This window comes from Mirounga angustirostris, unplaced genomic scaffold (genome assembly GCF_029215605.1).
Source record: "Mirounga angustirostris isolate CCGP_5_RB_7025 unplaced genomic scaffold, mMirAng1.0.hap1 SCAF_1, whole genome shotgun sequence".
NCBI lineage: Eukaryota > Metazoa > Chordata > Mammalia > Carnivora > Phocidae > Mirounga > Mirounga angustirostris.
Genome location: NW_026991709.1, coordinates 41,845,177 through 41,864,517, shown reverse-complemented (window position 1 = coordinate 41,864,517; position 19,341 = coordinate 41,845,177). Strand labels below are relative to the sequence as shown.

Here is a 19,341-nt window from a genome sequence, read left to right as displayed (position 1 = left end):
GATAGTTCAGTCATTCTTCTAACTTGAAAGACTCATAACTAAACATTATACCTAACAATATGAATCTGAAGGTAACACTTTTCAAACAACAATACTCAGGTTTTAACAGACTTTCTTGAAAAACTTCTTAATCCAAAGAAGTGAAACAAGTGATCAGAGACAGTGTAGTAATGCAAAAGGAAAACAGGTTTTGGAGGCAGGCTTCTGTTCTCAGCTGTGTGAGCTTGGTAAGGTTAACTCAACTTACCTGAGTTGTAGTTTGTTCATGCATAAAATGGGAAAATTACTGTCTACTTAGAACAGTTGTGATTAGTATTAAAGGAGATAATGTAAAAATGGCATATACTTGCTTATATGCCATGACTATTATGATAAATAATGGAACTTTGTAGACATTCCTGCAGTCTGGCAGGGTGCATGCTTTTGGGTAGATTGACTGAGGCAGCTGGTAAAAGCATTTCTTTCTTTCTTTTTTTTTTTTTTTTTTTAAAGATTTTACTTATTTATTTGACACAGAGAGAGATAATGAGAGCAGGAACACAAGCAGGGGGGAATGGAAGAGGGAGAAGCAGGCTTCCCGCTGAGCAGGGAGCCCGACGCGGGCTTGATCCCAGGACCCTGGGATCATGATCTGAGCCGAAGGCAGATGCTTAACGACTGAGCCACCCAGGCGCCCCAAGGACAGTAAATGTCTTATTTAAGATATCAAACTTGTCCATGCCACAACCACATAATTTCTTTTTTTAAAATCAAGTATGTTGTTGGCATTTGAGTGGCAGATATAGAGAAGAAAGAGCACTGGATTAGGAGGATGGATATATTTAAATTCTTGTCCCATTAGCAGCACATCCTAGCTCTATGACCTTGGGCCAAGTCATGTAACCTCTTTCAGCTTCATTTTCTTCAAGTAACTCAAGGAAAGTGGGGATGATAATTCTGTCCTTTGATTTATGGCATTATTTATGTGATGATCAAATGAAATAATATACACATTGAAAATTATTAAGTACCATGCCAATTTAAAACATTATTGGCTTGAGCCTAGATGAAATAAAACATAAGCATTCAAATTTAGACAAAATTAGGTTTTTATTATTAACTTCAATATCCTTTAGGGTAGAGGTGTAACAGTTTCCTTTTTTAAGATTCCTCTAATCAGTGGAGAAAATGAAACCTCTGACTGTTTTTTGAGAAGCAGCGGATAGTAATGGATAGTCACAGGTCTGGACATTGGGATCTAAGTCCTAATTTTGCTATTCACTATAACTTAGGGCAACTATCTTGCATGCTCTTTATGTGAGTTCCATCTTCTCTGAAATAATGGAGGCTCTTTTGTTTCCTTTTCCTTCTATAAACTTACGTGAGCATTCCTTTAAATGTACACCTTAGTTTTCTGTGGACATTTGAGAACTTCCCCTTTCACAACATGAATATAGTACGTGTTATCAAACCTGGTTCGTGTCCTGCAGTGGGGTCACTTGTAGGGGAAGAGATATTCTTAAATGTCAATATTAAGATCTAAATTCCAAAACTTAATATTCCATAAGAAAGAAATGCAAAAGAGTGATGTTTATGGTTAGTTTTCTAAGTGCATTTGACGTTGATTTTTTTGTTATTGCATCACTGTATTTATCTTTCAGAGAAAGATGTTATTGTTTTCCCCAGAAAGATACATATTTGCTTTGAGGTTCAGAAGGGTTCAGTTTTTGCCATATTTATTATAAAGTAGCATCCTCAAAACTACTTCAAATAAATGAGATAATTGGCCATGTCAGATTCTTCCATTGTGGATAGGGCTACCATTTATCAGTCAGTAATACACTTGGCAGGTAATGTGCTCACAGAATAGCATCTGTTAGACACACACAGCCTTGATTTAATCTTGATCTTAATGAACAGTGATAAAGATGGTAAGACGTAGGGTTAAAAATATAACCCAAACACTATTTATTTAGTTAGTCATCACATTTAAACTTCTGTTTTGGCAAGTAGGAGAAATAAAATAGCATTACTTACTTCATTCTTGAAAGATGTTCAGTTATTCAACTAATAATTATGGTGACTTGATTAATTAGTCCTTTTGCTTTTCTTTTTCTTCCTTCTATTGTCATCTTTTGTGTATGCCTTTTTCACCAGGTAATAAGATAAAAAAGAGAAAAACAAATTTATCTGTTTATATTACTTACTCATCTTAGTGAAAGCATTATTATGGTTTAAATCATGATTTAAAAATTATTTGTAGATTTTATTTTTGCTTTTAAAATTTTTCATTAAAAAGTAGTGTTGTTTACATACTAAAACAATAAAGCCAAAGCTTCATGCTGTCCATTCTTTTCTTCCAACATAATTGCAATCAGTAGTTTGAGTGTCTTTCCAAACTATTTTCTGTGTATCTGTCCACATGATATTTACATATCTACAAGTATGGCTGGTATACATAGGGTTACGTGATAGTATGACATCCCACAATTTTCATTTTTAATTTAATAATATATCTTGAAGATCTTCAATAAAGGAATATCTTTCTTCTCCTTGATAAGTGCATATTAATTCACAGTACAGATGTATTATAGTTTATTTTTCCATTCCCTTCTTGAAAGTTATTTAAATTGTTTTTAATTTTTTGATATTACAGTTTTTCAACAAACATTCTATATACACCTTTTCCAGCACAGGTACATATCTGCAGGACATTCTTAGAAGCAGAATTGTTGAATTGAAGAGTATGTGTGCTTTAAATTTTCAGCTACTACCAGATTACCTTAAAATAATGCTTACCAGTACATATTCCTACCACCGATATACAAGAATACTTGTTTCCCCTTACCCTCACCATTACTTGATGTTACCAGTCTTTTAAGTTTGTGCAAATTTAATGAGCAAAAATCTAGTTAAAAAATTTGTAGTGAACGTCTTTTCACATATTTATTGGTCATTTTTATTTTCCTCTTTAGTGATGTTTATATGATTTTGATTATAGTGTTTTCTTTATATTTTCTTCATATTGTTTTGTATTTAATCTTGCACACGTTCTTATTATCCATTGGCTTATTGTTGTTGTTATTGTTTTAATTTGCAAAAGTTGTTTATACATTCTGGATGTAGTTTTCTCCATTCTATATTATGAAATATTTTCTTCTAATCTGTCATTTGATGTTGAACTTTGTTATTTTTGTTGTTGTTTGTTTAGCTGTTTGAAATTCATTATGCATTTGATACTACCAAATTTTTTCCCTTTGCCTTCTGTATTTTGTGCTTTGCGCATGATCTTCCTTTTTCCAAAGATTTTTATTTTCCATTTGTATGAATAAATCAAATGTTTTAGCTCATCAAGTATCTTTTAAGTAGCTGATTGGACTGTACTCCCACATTTCTCTATCTTTACAGAGGTCATGTGGTTTTCCATTAAAATTGAGAAAGCTTATTACTCTAGCTTTAGAGATGTGTGGCTATAACTTTTGATATAGTCATTTCAGCATGCTGCTTTTCCCAAGTGTAGTCATAATAAGGTAAACATTAAATATTGTCTGGTGTGTTTGGCCTCATGCATGAACTTGAATGATTCATGTAGATCATTATACAAGTGCTGTAGCTTGCACACCAAACTTGCTGTCTGAGCTGTTAATCAAAGTGCTTATGTATCTGCATATTTTTCTTCTTAATTCTCTATACTGATTTTAAATGTTATGCAGTTCACAATTAGACAATGTTTTTTTAAAATTTTTTTAGACAATGATTTTAATTCTCACTGTTTAATAAAATACCATATTTTAGGTGGAGAAATGAAAAGCTTACTCATAAAAATTTACTTTTTCCTTCAGTTTTGTCAAAGCAGCACGCTTCACAAGTCCTGGTTAGGAAACGCCGTGCAAATTCTATGTTTGAAGAAACCAAAAAGGGTAATCTTGAAAGAGAATGCATTGAAGAATTGTGCAATAAAGAAGAAGCCAGGGAGGTCTTTGAAAATGACCCTGAAACGGTAAGAATTTATGAAATCTAATTAGATTAGATTTAATTACATACCTAGACATACAATTAAAGACTGAACATTTCCAGCTTGAGTCCGTGTTCCCTTGTGTTCCTTTTTTTAATAAAGATTTTATTTATTTATTCATGAGAGAGAGAGAGAGAGAGAGAAGCAGAGGGAGAAACAGGCTCCCAAGGAGCAGGGAGCCCGATGCGGGACTTGATCCTAGGACCCTGGGATCATGACCTGAGCCGAAGGCAGACGCTTAACCATCTGAGCCACCCAGGCGCCCTTTAAAGTTAATGATAATGTATATCTCCTTCTACATGTAAACACTGAAGCATTTCAGAAAAAGTAACTTCAGAGGAAAGTGGGCTTGTTAGGAAGACACTATTGTCAAAGCAATGTGCTCTGACCAAAGTATAATTCAGTTATATTTCATTATCAGCAAGTGGTCTTGACCTCATGGTTTGTAAATACTTTCTTCCTAACTGGAATTTGGTAGTATTGGGTAGGTGGAGAAGAAGGTATCTCCCCACAATATGTGTGTGTGTGCGTGACTGCATTATCACTATACTTCATTAAATCTCTCCGTTGGCATTTTTAACCAGGCTTTAGAAGACAAGGCTATCTAATCCAGAGCTTGATACATCATAGCTACTCAGTGAATGCTTACTGAAGAATTCATTACAGTACTGTATTCCCTAAGTATAATTTTTTCCATAAAGCCTTGGGAAGTTTCCTGAACCCACTTGATATGATCACTAATCCCTGGGGTTAGAATTTATATATTTAGTGTATAAATTTTTCCAAGTTAGTCTAGAAGAATTTAATCATAAAGACCACTAAATAGCATACAGAAATATGGGACCCCGGACCTTATCTTTAGTCTCCTAATTTTCCTAGGGAAGGATGTTTTCTAATATGCCCTGTGGAAAACGGGATTATAAACAGGGCCTCTAAAAATTAGGATGAAGATGACCTTGAGAATTCAAATATAATAGCCATCAGGGTTACCTCAGATATATTTCCTGAGATGAACTATGTAACCCAAAGGAAATGAGGGAGAAAACATATACAAAGTAGCTCCTTTAGCTCAGTCATGGCTCCTGGGACCATCAGACTAGATGAGAGATAATGAGCAGGAACATTTGTCTAGAGTTAGAGAACTTGTCCAAGACAGTAACAACTTGTGTTCCCCAGAGTTCCTCTTTAATCCTTTTATTTCTACCTACTCTAATAGGTTCTAAGAATATTTTTTCTAAGGTACCCAAAGAATAATTTTTAATACTCTGCAGGATTGAGCCAGTTTTGTTGCTTTTTGTGGATAAGCAATTGACAAGACAAAATATTTTTTTCACACTGTATAGCAGATTAGTACTCTTATTGTGCAGGATGTGCATATATATCACAATATAATATAATATTATTTATTATAGAAATTTAAATATATACCACAGTAGTCGGAACAATTTAATAAGCCCCCATATACCTTCCCAGACTTCAGCAATTATCAACAGTCAGCCATTCTTGTTTTGTCTGTTCTCTACCCCACTGAGTCTAATTTTTGTTTTGTTTTGCTGGATCATTTAAGGCAAGCCTGCATCCCTGAGATATCATATTATTACAGTGCCCATAAATACTTGAGTATATATTTCTAACATTATAAGTATGTTCTTGTAGCTTAGCCTCTGAATGGCAAATGGAGAGTGAGGTGTAAGACCATAGTGGAGAGAAGGGAAACTAGTTGAGAAGGGAAACTCATTTATGTGCTTCCTCCCCTCCACTTTCTGACATTGGTCTCATATACAAAAGAGAAGGATGACAGAGAGTAAAGAAAAAAATGGGAGAAATGAAAGGCAAGGAAAAAGAAACATTTGTGACTGCTCCTCATTTTCTTTCTTTTTCCTTTTTAAAGATTTTATTTATTTGAGAGAGAGAGAGAGAGTGAGAACAAGAGAGAACATGAGCTGGGGAGAGGCAGATGGAGAGGGAGAAGCAGACTCACCGCTGAGCCAGGAGCCCAATGCGGGGCTCGATCCCAGGACCCTGAGATCATGAACCAAGCTGAAGGCAGATGCCCAACTGACTGAGCCACCCAGGCGCCCCTGCTTCTCATTTTCTATCCTGCCCCAGCCTCTCCCTGTCCACGTCCCTAATATCCTAGTTCACACTCCCAGTCTCCACCCTGTTGCTCACCTGACCACTGTCCCTAATATCTACCTCTCACACCTACATCATCTCCTTTTGAACCTATTCATTGTTGCTTATCTTCCTGGCTTTTGTTCTGTAGAAGAAACACCACTGTTTGAATTACTTAGTGGGAGATCCCATCCTTATAAACGAGTAGACAAATGTTCTATAGGTTTATATGGGAGAGGAGGCAAGAGTGGAGACTTTGGCTCTGAACTGGATGAGGTATATTCCTTACTTGAGTATGTTTTTGTGTAGAAACACTGGTTTCTTGTGAGGTGTTCTTATGCTGTTAATGTTACACATTAGATATATTATGGCTTAAGAAGGCTTCCGGGAACCAGCCTAAGAACCGTAGCTTCAGAAATCATTTATAACATTTTTCTCCCTTTGGAAAAGTACATTCCTTAGTCCAATACTGATTTACAGACAAACTTTTGGTACATAACCAATTTATAAGTAAGGTATTACATGTACATAAGATGCTAAAAGATAAATATTCACTTTAATTCACTTCAAATTATGTCACTCTTACTGAACATTAAATGTGGCATATGTAATCAGCATGACATGAAATGTGTCAAGTGGGTATCTGATTGTTATGGAAAAATTAAAGGATTTATAAATAGCATATATTACATGTAACATCTTCAGTAGAACCTGTTTTCAAATTAGAAGCTTTTGTAACATGATTTTATTGCTTAATATTGATTTAAGCTAAGTGTCTTATTGGCTTATTGTTATTAGTTATCTACTCCTGGCATATTTTACTATAGCAAAAATGTTGTAATGTGGAAATGATAATTATATGCAATATATTTGCATATTTAATATAAAACACATTATAAAATTAAGTTTTAACTATATAGTGAAATTTAGGCTTGCTAAGATGTATTTTTTCTTTTCTTTCTTTCTAGGATTATTTTTATCCAAAATACTTAGGTAAGTTCAAAGAATCTCAATCATAATAATCATAGAAATAGGAGGGAATTTAGATTTGATCAAGTCCAATCTTCCACCCATCTATTCCATCCAATATAATTTAATTAGCCTTGGGGGTAAGAGTTCATTTTATATGGAGTTTTGCTGTCCTTTTATTTAAGGTCATGTAGACAAATTTGAAATGGTTCTTTAATGAATGTGTGGCATTTTGACTTTTAGTCTTTTTCATTCTCTTGTCTTTGTCATAAAGGTCCATGGGCTGATGATAAATTATATTTAAGTATCAGGACATTCTTTAGAAGCATATGAATTGTCATGGGTTATCTTAATATTGGTATATAATTAACATGTAACATTGTATTAGTTTCAGGTATACAACTTAATATTTAATATATGTATGTATACGTTGCAAAATGACCACCTAGTAAGTCTAGTTAATGTCCATCACCACACATAGTTATATTTTTTTTCCTGTGATGAGAACTTTTAAGATCTACTTTCTTAGCGACTTCCAAATATACAATACAGTACTATTAACTATAGTCACCATCCTATACATTATACCCTAATTTGGGTATACTCTATAACTGGAACTTATGGATTATCTTTTGCTGAAAGAAAAGATCTCTACACTCTCCAAAGCTTATGACATAAATCATCATAATTTAAATTAACGTGGAGAAAAGATAGAATGTCAAGACTTTTTCAGCTTCTCAATTTTAGGTAGGGGTTTAAATATTTTCTAAAAAGATATTTGGCTATTAAAAATTAAAAGCTTGCATTAAAAAATATAGTATTAATCCTTGTTTCTTAGGTCCATGTAATGAAGCTCTGTTTTTGTGGGCATCAGCACTCTAGAAGTACATACCTCTGATCACAGAGTACGTTTGGATAAAGATAAATAACTTTTTTTAAAGATTTTATTTATTTATTTGACAGAGGGAGAGATAGTGAGAGCAGGAACACAAGCAGGGCGAGTGGGAGAGAGAGAAGCAGGCTTCCCACGGAGCAGGGAGCCTGATGCGGGGCTCGATCCCAGGACCCTGGAATCCTGACCTGAGCCGAAGGCAGACGCTTAACGACTGAGCCACCCAGTAACCCCCATAGATAATTTTTTAATACAACATTATGTATTTTGGGAAAATTCCTTAGATAAAATAGCTTTCTTTTTTCTCCATTTCTCCTTCTCAACTTCCTCTTTTCTGGCTCTACTCAACTTTCTTTTCTCTTTGCTTGTCTCATTTGGCAGCATGGTAGAATAACCAAGTGAAAAAAACAAAAAAAGAAAACCAAAAGCCAAAAACCAAAAACAAAACCTGTAAGATGTGGGCTCTACTCCCAGATCTAAAAATTTCTACTGTGTCAGGTTAAGCAAGTTATTTTGCTTTTCAGGTTTTGTATTTAAATGTGCACTATAATTATATTCTCTAACTTCGGACCTGTTGGGAGTACCAAATAAGTATATGTATGTAGATAGATTTTTTTACTTTACACTTTTATTCAAATGTAAAGTATTATTATTTAACCAACCCATAATTTGAACTATACTTTTTATTGTGTTTTATTTTTTGATTCACAATTTATATTTTGGTCTTTACTTATGTTTAGGCATATGCAATGAATTCCACTATTGAAAACAGAAAAGAAATGCTCTACTTAACTTTTACGTCGTTTGATGTATATATTCTATAGGCCAATGGCCCTAATTGGGGGGGAAAACTTTATGATCCTGTCCTTGGCAAACCTAACCTAACTTTACTAGTTACCCCAGCTTATCAGGAATCTCCTTGCAGTGAGACAGGGACACCCAAGAACTTAGATCACTAATACACAGTGGGCAGTGTTTAGGTTTAGAGTTTCAGGGGTTAGAAAGTACTTCAGTTTATCCACATATCCTATGTACTGCATTGGAAACATGGAATTTGGTAAAAAAATACTTGTGGGTTTCATTATAGAAATGTTAAGTTTTTAAGTTCTGTTCTTTCCTTAGAAAATAGAATGAATCACCCTACTATTTATGTGGGCCTTTAAAATATCACCTGATAGAGTGGATTTTTGTATTAATGGAAGATAAACTTCTTTGGAAAAATGCTAAGTTCTGAGCCTAAATATAAACATTAGAAATAAATTCTAGTTTCTGGTTCTTTCCAAGTTGGGGTGAATTAGCCCAGACTGCTGACTCCTTCTCTTAAAATCATCTCAAGAGAAACACTGGCATTCCAGACACTAATGATAACAAAACAAAATGAAAAACAACAAGAAATGTGAGAAATCCATGAATAAACTGAAGGTTGGCTTGACCTAGTATGTGTGTGGGGGAAGTGGGGTGCTGACTGCTGAGGCAGCAGTAAGAGGACAGCTTGGAGTATTTAAAAAATGACCTAATCATACAAATCAAGAAAAAAATTTAAAAGTACAATACTGCAAACTTAGTAGCAAGAAGGAAAACAAAAAAGAAGAATCACAAAAGCAAAATCTCATTCTTTGAAAAGGTTAGTAAGTTAGATTGACCTCTAGTAAGAATAATTAAGGAAAAAGAAAAAGAAGGAAAAAGGAAATGCCAAAACACAAAGTGTAGGATAAAAAGAAGAAATACTATAAGCCCAGCAGAGATAATTTTCTCTTATAAAATTGTCCTAGAAGAGAGAATAAGATTCTATGCTGTGAATTTATTCAGAAAGGTTGGTGTAATCTTGATGCCAAAATCAGATAAGAACAACACAAGAAAATAAAAATAAAAATAAAATTCCTTTTCAGTTATAAATTAATTCTAAATAAAATGATATCCAATCTAAAGTGTATTAAAAATAATATATCATAATAAAGTAAGGGTTCATTCCAGAAATTCAAGAATGGTTTAACATCAGAAAATCTATCAATTTAATTATCCACATAAAGAGTGTATTATTACCTCAGTTCATACAGAAAAGGCAGTTGATAAAGTTCAGCATTTAATATAAAACCTTTTTGCAAACTGTGATTATAGGAGAACTTTCTGAGCTTGGTAAAGGTTATACAGAATAACCATATAATTTACAAATTTTGATATTTTTGTCCAGGACCATTACTACCATAGATAAATGCCAGGTAAAAAAGAACAAAATAGGACTGTTCTGGGAAAATTGGCATGTATGGTCACTCTGATGATATACACACAACAGTAGAGAAAGAAAGAGAAAGAAAGAAAAAAGAAAGAAAGAAAGAGAGAGAGAGAGAAAGAAGGAAAGAGAAAGAAAAGGAAAGGAAAAGAAAGGAAGAAGGGAAAAAGGAAGAAAAAACCCCAAAATCTGCAGTAAACATTATACTTGCCAGTTAAATTTTAGATGTAGTCTCTTTATGATTAAGGATAAGAAGATAAGCACTGGAAGTTACAACCAATGCAATAAGGAAAGAAAAATAAACAGAACTGTATAGCTCATGGGCAAAATATGTACCTGTCATTAATTATAATTGATATGATGATATACCTAGAAATAAATAGGCTCCATAGACAATATATTAGAACACATAAAGGATTTTTAGATAGCTCTAAGACTAGCCTATAAAAATCAGTAGTAGTTCTTTACACAGTCCAGTCGAAAATGAAAAGCTGATACCTCCTGCTATAACAAGTCTCATATGACCTCTGCAGAGAAAATTTTAAAACTCAAGTTAAGAATATACAGGATGAACTGAAATCATGGAAAGACATTTCATGTTCTTGATTGAGTGATACTGTAGGGAGAGCAATTCTCTCCAAATTAATCTATATATTAAAAGCAATCTCATTTAGAATTCCAGATGGATTTTTTAAAAGAATTCAGTAAGTTCACTTTAGCATTTAAATCAGGGAATAGAAGTCCACCCATGTCTAAATAAACATTTAAAAATGTAAAGGGAAGAAACACCTCATCAAATACTAATAATTCAAAGCTATAGAAAGAAAACAATATGATATTGTCAGAAGAACACAGAGACTAATGAAACGAGAGAGTTCAGAGACAGACCCATGTATATATGCCAACCTAATATTTGATAAAGACGACACCACAAATCACTGAATTGTTGAGAAGATGGTGTGGGGGAGATTGACTAACTCTAATCAGAAATATAAATTTGAGTTCCTAAGCACCACCAAATGTAATGGTGTATTCTAGCTGGAATAAAGACAAAAAATGTTATAGCAAAACCATGAAATTAAAGAAATAATACATAATATCTTTGTAATCAATGGCATGGAAAAAAACTGCAAATGCACAAGCCATAAGACAAAATAATTGGTAAATTTGATTACAACAAAATTAGGAACTTCTCTTAAAAGAGACATAAAAGATAAGGTTAAGAGACAGGTAACAGAATGAGAGATGGTATTCATAAATGTTTAAATTTCTGCAAGCCCACCTGAACAATAAATAACTGCCAATAGAAGAATAGTTAATAAATAATAAGGAACATTTTCAGAGGAGGAAAAAAAATTTTAAATGACATAAAGGTATACTCCATCTCACTAGAAATCAGAAAAATAATATGAGATATCATTTATTTGCCTATTATGGCAAAAATTTTCTGAAAGCCAAGGTATAGAAATTGTTATGCTCTCTGGTGGGAAGGCACCTCTGGAGAGCCACAGAGGACCTGCCTATCTAATGATCCCACAATTCCTGAAACCCCTTCTGTATCTTCCTCTTCAGTATCTATTTCTTACGCATGTACTAATGATACATGCATGAAGATATCCATTGCAGTTCAACTTGTAGAGGTGGGAAGTTGGGGGCAATCTAAGTATCTTTCATGGGTAGAGGGCATTATAAAAATGGTGGTTGCTTGCAATGGAGTAAAGTTTAACAAGCAAAAAGTTAGAAGCAATAACTTATATGCAGTAGCATGGAGTGATCATAAACATATAGTCCCTCCTCGCTCCCTGAATCTGGATGTACCCTGGGATTGCCTTGATCTATAGACTGTGGTGCAGGTGACAAAATGCCTCTTCTTTGGCCTGGCAGCCTCTGCTTTCTTCCTCCTGGAAGCTAGCTGCCGTGAAAGAAGTGCTACTGTAGGACCAGCATGCTAAGAGAAACTCAACCACATTGAGAAGCCCTGAAGTATGACCACATGTGGAGAGAGAGATGCCAAGGGGCCTGAGCTGTCAGCCATGTGAGTGAAAAGCCATCTGAGAGCTGGATCTTCCAATCTCGTCTACCCTGGCTGACTCTATGTGCAACAGAGACAAAGAGCCCAACTAAACCCTTTCTAATATTTGACCCACAGATTGTGAGCAAAATGGAGGAATTGTTTAAGCTTCTAATTTTGGGGGTTGTTTACTCGGCAAAAGATAATCAAAATACCACTTCTTTAGTAAGTTGTGATTAGCTGTACAGTGAAGTGATGTATCTATATCTGCATCTATCTATCAATAATGTTGTCTTCAGAGACTATTAAGAAATGTTATTGACACTAAATGTCTCCTAGTTAAAGTATATAAGTATCTGTTATTTCAGCTGTTTTTGCTGCCAGATTGCTGTATCTAATTTCACAGAGTTATAGTGAGGAATAAAATGAATGAAGTAAACCTACTTTGTAATATTGAGGCATTATATAAATATTATTATATTAGTCTCTCTGCAACACTGGGAGAATTAGAAGTTGCCTGCAGCAGCCAGAAACACTAACTTAATCTATTGACTTAATTATAGACACTTTTAAATTAGACTCTGGTCTACAGATTTGAGGGTAACTCTAGGTCTCTGCTGCAGAGTTAAGAGCATAGATTTATTTGCCAATAAATTTTTCTGTTAATCTAAGATCTTTTTCACTTCTTTAAGGTTCTTCTCCAAAAGAAGCTTCCACAAACCTGTTTTTCATGATTCTGTATTTATTGTAATCTTGCGTGTAGAATTATTAATTTTTCAAAAATGTGGATGGAAATATTTAGGGATGATGTTTTGAATGCCTAATCCTGTCAATCCACAGGAAGATAAATATTCTATCACTTTCGATAATTTCTACCTCCGCCATGATTTCGGATGAAGTAAGTGTATCTACTCTAAAAAGATTACATTTGTTTGTAATTACAGGTTGTCTTGGCTCTTTCCGAGCTGGATTGTTCACTGCTGCACGTCAGTCCACTGATGCTCACCCTGATCTCAGGAGCTGTGTCACTGGTAAACATCTCTATCATCCATTGAAAAAAACAAAACCAAACAAAGTAAAAACCTGCGAGTAAATAAAATACACTATGTAAACATAACTAATGTTTAAAATCAACAAATGAGTCCTATAAGAGTTGTGTGCCTAGCAAGGAGATACTCTCAAATCATTTGAAAGCTTTTTTTTCAAATGTAAATGCTGCTCTTTTACTCAAAATAAATATTCCACCTAATGTTTAAGTTGAACAGTGTTCCTTGTTTACTAAGCTTTAGGTCCTTGACTTCAGAATTTTATTCCCCATAGCTTTATTTTATTATTTATCTTTGAAGATTTTATTTATTTATTTGAGAGACAGAGAATGAGAGAGAGCACATGAGAGGGGTTAGGGTCAGAGGGAGAAGCAGACTCCCTGCCAAGCAGGGAGCCCGATGCGGGACTCGATCCAGGGACTCCAGGATCATGACCTGAGCCGAAGGCAGTCCCTTAACCAACTGAGCCACCCAGGCGCCCGCCCACAGCTTTATTTTAGATGTTGTTGCATAACCATGTATACAGTTGATTAATAGGTCAAAGTGGAGCCATGTTTATTCTTCTGATTTTTGTCATCAATCATATAAATGTGAAAAATGTTAGAATATCGAATTAGCCTTCTCCCTCTGAAGTTCATATAGGGCCTACTGATAACTCTGGTAGATTATTTGTCTCTAATTTCCCAATTTCCCAGCTGAGAGTCAAAGACAAAAAGGTGAAATGGCAATGTGTAAATTGGGAGGTTCATCTAGTGAATGTTTTACATGTGGCATTGGCATTATCTAAATATTCATTTATCTGAATTTTTTCTAATTTTCAGTTGGTTGTAATTACGCAAGTAAAACAGTTTGCCTGAACATGTATATTTAATCCATACTTTATTTTTTAATTTACCAGAGGATATGAAAATAATTTTTTTAAAGATTTTACTTATTTATTTGTCAGAGAGATAGAGCGAGTGCACACAAGCAGGGGGGAGCGGCAGGCAGAGGGAGAAGCAGGCTTCCCTCTGAGCAAGGAGCCTGATGTGGGGCTCGATCCCAGGACCCTGGGATCATGACCGGAGCCAAAGGCAGACGCTTACCCCACTGAACCATCCAGGTGTCCTGGATATGAAAATAATTTGATAATTTGCTGATTAGCTTGTCTTCTAGAATTTTAACTAATACCTAATTTTATTAGCACTTTTCAAAAAACTTGATTTTATGAGGACATATGTTGAAAATCTGGTAATTAGGGTTTGGTTAGGTTTGAAACTTTTTTTTTTTTTTTAACATGTAACAAAAACTTCCTTAGGCTACTTTAAGCAAAAGGGACTGTGTTAGAAGGAACTTGCAGAGTTAACTAGGAAGACTTGAGAAACAGGTGGAAATGTGCAGGAACCAAGAGACCATTGCTGTGTCTAATGAGGGGAGAGAAACCATAAATACACAAATGGGCATATCATTAAAGATGGTGATAAAGTGCTGTAACATTTTATGAACAAAATGGCCTTCCTCTAGGAATCACCAGTACTCTGCTATCTATTGCCCAGTGTCTGGAAACCATTGTTTTATGTATTTTGAGCAGAGTTGTATTTATTTAAGGCAGGAAGATAAATCTAGTTGGTGTTACTTCATCTTAGCCCAAATTGGAAGTCCCAAATTCTTTTTTGTATTGATACTGAGTAGTTTTATTTGTTCTGCCTACCACATTTGAATTGTTTTAAGGATCGAATAAGGCAATTTATATGAAAATAGCAAATTACAGTTGTAAATATATACTGTATATATTGTATAGTTGTATATATTTGCAAATATAAAAGTAGTTCCCTTTTGCAAAATAATTACAAAGATTTGTCTAATGGACTCACTTTTTTTTCAAAAAATTTTTATTTAAATTCCAATTAGCCAACATACAGTGCAATATGAGTTTCAGTTGCATGGTCTAGTGACTCAACACCTACATACGACACCTGGTGCTCATCACAGCAAGTGCACCCCCCAATTTCCGTCACCCATTAACCCGTCCCCTCACCCACCTCCCCTCTGCCAACCGTCAGCCCATTCTCCATAGTTAAGAGTTGGCCTGGGACCCCTGGGGGGCTCAGTTGGTTCAGTGTCTGCCCTGGGCTCCAGTCATGATCCCAGGGTCCTGGGATCGAGCCCCACATTGGGCTCCCTGCTCAGTGTTGGAGCCTGCTTCTCCCTCTGCCTGCCTCCCCCCTGCTTGTGCTTGCGCTCTCTCTCTCTGTCCCTCTGACAGTAAATAAAGTCTTTAAGCAAAAAAAAGAAAAGAAAAAGAAAAAAGAGTTGACCTCTTGGTCTGCCTCTCTCTTTTTAAAAAAAGAATGAAATCCTGCCATTTGTGGCAATGTAGATAGAGCTAGAGAGTATTATGTTGAGCAAGGTAGGTCAGTCAGAGAAGGACAGATACCATGTAGTTTCACTCATATGTGGAGTTTGGGAAACAAGGCTAATGATCATAGAGGAAAAAACAATGGACTCACTTTTCTATGAAAAAGTATTTTGAAGGAAGGAGTTGTAATTTTTTTCATTGATTACAGGCTCCGTGCACAGGATTTCTATTAAAGGGTATATAACTCTTTTTTTTTACCATGGCATGTGGTAAAAATTAAATAACTGTCTATCTCCTTCAGCCATTCCAGACCAATGTAGTCCTCTGCCATGCAATGAAGATGGATATAAGAGCTGCAAAGATGGTCAAGCTAGATTCACTTGCATTTGTAAACCAGGTTGGCAAGGAGACAAGTGTGAATATGGTATGTCTACTAAACCCACCTGACTCATCTGGATTGGCCTCCTGGAAAGTTCTCCAAAGGCTTATTGCTTTAAAAATAATTTATTTTTCCCTTCTTAGATATAAATGAATGCAAAGATCCCTCAAATGTAAATGGAGGTTGCAGCCAGATATGTGATAATACACCTGGAAGTTACCACTGTTCCTGTAAAAGTGGTTTTTTTATGCTTTTAAATAAAAAGGACTGCAAAGGTAAGAGCAAGAAGGCATTTACTATGTGAGAGCAAAGTTCGGTTAGAGGAATTTCCCCAGGAAATTCTTTGGACTCTCTGGTTATAAGTGCTTGTAATAAATATACATTATTACCCACCTTGAAGCCTTGTGATACTAAGGGACTGCCTTTTAGTTTAATGTTTATAGATTATTTTGTTATTTATGGAATTTTTCATTGTTTTCTTATTGTATTTTATTATTTATTGAGTATTTTACTATTTTCTTACTGTCTGTGTGTGGTTGTTTGTGCATGTACACGTTTGAATAAAGAGTTTCATTAAAAGGTGATAAAGTGAAGTTTCAGTGCAAGTCCTTGCTTACTGGGGACTTTGCAAAATCATTATTTTTATTTTTTTCAGACACTATAATATTATTTCCTTTATTCTATAAGATAAACAGCTATACAAAGTAATCCCTCATAATCCTTAATAACCTCTTCCACTATATTTCATATTTCCTTTTAGATATACCTGTCAAATATCCAATATAAACCTTTCTTCTTGCACCTTATCTCCTGTTGTGGTTTTGGGAAAGATGAAGAATTAGTTTTCTTTGTCTTTATACATATACTTTCTCTTTATACAGTTCTCATATATATCATTGGTCATAACTATTTTTCTCTTCAGACTTAAATAATCCGTGTCAGTTTAGCTTTTCTTTTCTTTTTTTTTAAAGTTTAGCTTTTCAATAAGTCATTTTACTAGTGTATTTCCTTTGTTTTTCTTTGTCCTTATGTTTCCCTCCAATTTTGACTTTTTTTCCCCTCTGCCTATTTCCTTCCTATTTGACTGTTTTAACTGCCGTAATTAAATCTTCAAATATTTGTGCTACATGTGGATGACTAAAAATGAAATTTTCCAGCCGGAGTTAAGTTTTGCCTTTAGAAAATGGAAATAATTTTCCCTTTCTTCCTTTCCTCCCTCTGTCTCTCCCTCCTTTCCTTCCTTCCTTCCTCCCTCCCGCCCACCTTACTTGTCCCTCTCCTTTTTTGCTATGAGGTGCAAAAATATAGTAAGTTAAAACATAAAGTGTCCTTGTTCAACTCTATCCATATCTGCTTTGGGAAATCCCCAAATTGAATTCATATTCAAGGGATGTTCTGTCCCTCACTGTGCTATAGTGTTTAGTATAGTATAATTTACTATAATATTATTTAAAGTTCAGTTAAATGACTCTGAAGTGAACTACATTAACTAACAATTTCTCCTAAACCATTATCCAATTTGTGACCATACATCTTTCTTGTCTGCCTACTTCAAGGTCTGTTTGAGGTTAGAAATTGAGAATACCAATACTGTTAGAATACTATAGAAAACCAACATAATGCAGGATACCATATGCATTCTATAAGCAAGTAATATCCATTCATACTTCTGCATTTAAATATTTGAGTGGTCTATTCTTCTAAAGAAGTTGTGACTTATATTTTTAATTAAAAGGTATTTAATTCTTATCCATTGAGTTAATATACATGTATATAAATTATTACAAAAAGTCCTCTTACACATAAGAATGTCCCTGATGACCACAAAATATTTTCTTGTATACTTAACTTACACAGACTTTATCCATGAACTAGGTGATAGAAGAATATGTATACAACTATTACAATAGGGCCTTTGCCAAGATGTGGATATGCTTGAGATCAAGTTGCCAGTAACTGTCTACAGTAATTTATTCTACAATGCAAGAATAAAACTTTTCATCAGACATTAGATGTCAGTGTATAGTAATAAAATCAATGTACTATAACTTGAACTCATATGATTTAAATAGTGCTCTGCAATATGCCTCAAACCAAATAATTTTAGTCATATGTTTTCACTTTCTTTTAAAATATAGCTTTTATAGCTCTTTTTAAAAAAATGAATATTTTATTTGATGTAATTGGAGATTCACATGCCGTTGTAAGAAATTATAGAAAGAGATCGCATGTACTCTTTGTGGAGTTTCCCCCAATAGTAACATTTTACAAAACTGTCATACAATATCACACCCAGGATATTGACATTGATACAGTCATGATATAGGAGGATTCCCTTATATAGGAATTGATTCAGTTATTTCTGTTCATGCTTTTTAAAATAGAGTAGTGTCTGAAATTTTGGTTATTAGTCTGTGGAAAAATTAAACTCTCAATTTTATAGAGTACAAAATATATTTTCCATTCTGAACTTGTCTGTCTCCAGAGGGTACAGATGAGAAAAGTTCACTAATAATTACATCTCCATTGAACTATTTCTGTCACTTGTTTTGTTTTTCTCACAGATGCTTTTATCTAGTGACTAGTTGCAATCAGTATTTTGTTTCCTACTCTACCATGTAATATAATAAATGCATCTGAAATTTCTGGATATTAATTTAGCACTAAAATTTGTATTGGAATTTTATAAATACCTAGAGACCTTACTCAATTCCTTTTTAAATTTGAATCACTCTTGAATACTTTAGCCAACAGTAATAGTATGCTGATTGAGCTATTGTCCATTTCCAAAGGAAGACATGACTGATGAGCCACCTCATTTTTATTTTTTATATTTGTGATAATGCAGAGTGAATCTACCTTAAGAACATATTTCAAAAACATGTATTTAAGATATATATTAAGAATATGGTGAATCTTTTCTCCCATTTATTCATGTAATACAACTTGGCAGATAAGAAAATAACTAAAAGCCCTTTCCTTTTACATAACTATGAAGAACATAGCAAACATCACATTCCCTATATGTTTGTATGGAGAAATCATGTTTAGCAAACTAAAACCTGATGATAGAATTAAAATTTTGTTATTCCCAGGCCACTCTGTTGTCTCATTACATATATTAAACTAGATCCAGGAAACACAAATCAGGCATTCTTTGCTAGTATCCTCTGGTATGGGAAATTTTTTTTTTTAATTTATTGGTTTCATTTATAGATGTGGATGAATGCTCTATGATGCCAGACATTTGTGGCACAGCTGTGTGCAAGAACATCCCAGGAGACTTTGAATGCGAATGTGCTGAAGGCTACAGATACAATCCCATATTAAAGTCTTGTGGAGGTAGAGTTGTGGTGGTATCATGTTA

The 19,341-nt window shown here is 34.3% G+C and overlaps 1 protein-coding gene across 1 annotated transcript in view; it reads left to right on the top strand.

The window, feature by feature from the left end:
• Positions 1-19,341, top strand: part of PROS1 (protein S) — a 63,144-nt gene that overhangs the window by 14,159 nt on the left and 29,644 nt on the right. Inside the window, exons 2-7 of the mRNA XM_045902697.3 lie at positions 3,822-3,979; positions 7,078-7,102; positions 13,156-13,242; positions 15,897-16,019; positions 16,118-16,249; positions 19,191-19,316. Coding sequence (XP_045758653.1) covers positions 3,822-3,979; positions 7,078-7,102; positions 13,156-13,242; positions 15,897-16,019; positions 16,118-16,249; positions 19,191-19,316 — 651 coding nt within the window. The remainder of the gene's footprint in view (positions 1-3,821; positions 3,980-7,077; positions 7,103-13,155; positions 13,243-15,896; positions 16,020-16,117; positions 16,250-19,190; positions 19,317-19,341) is intronic.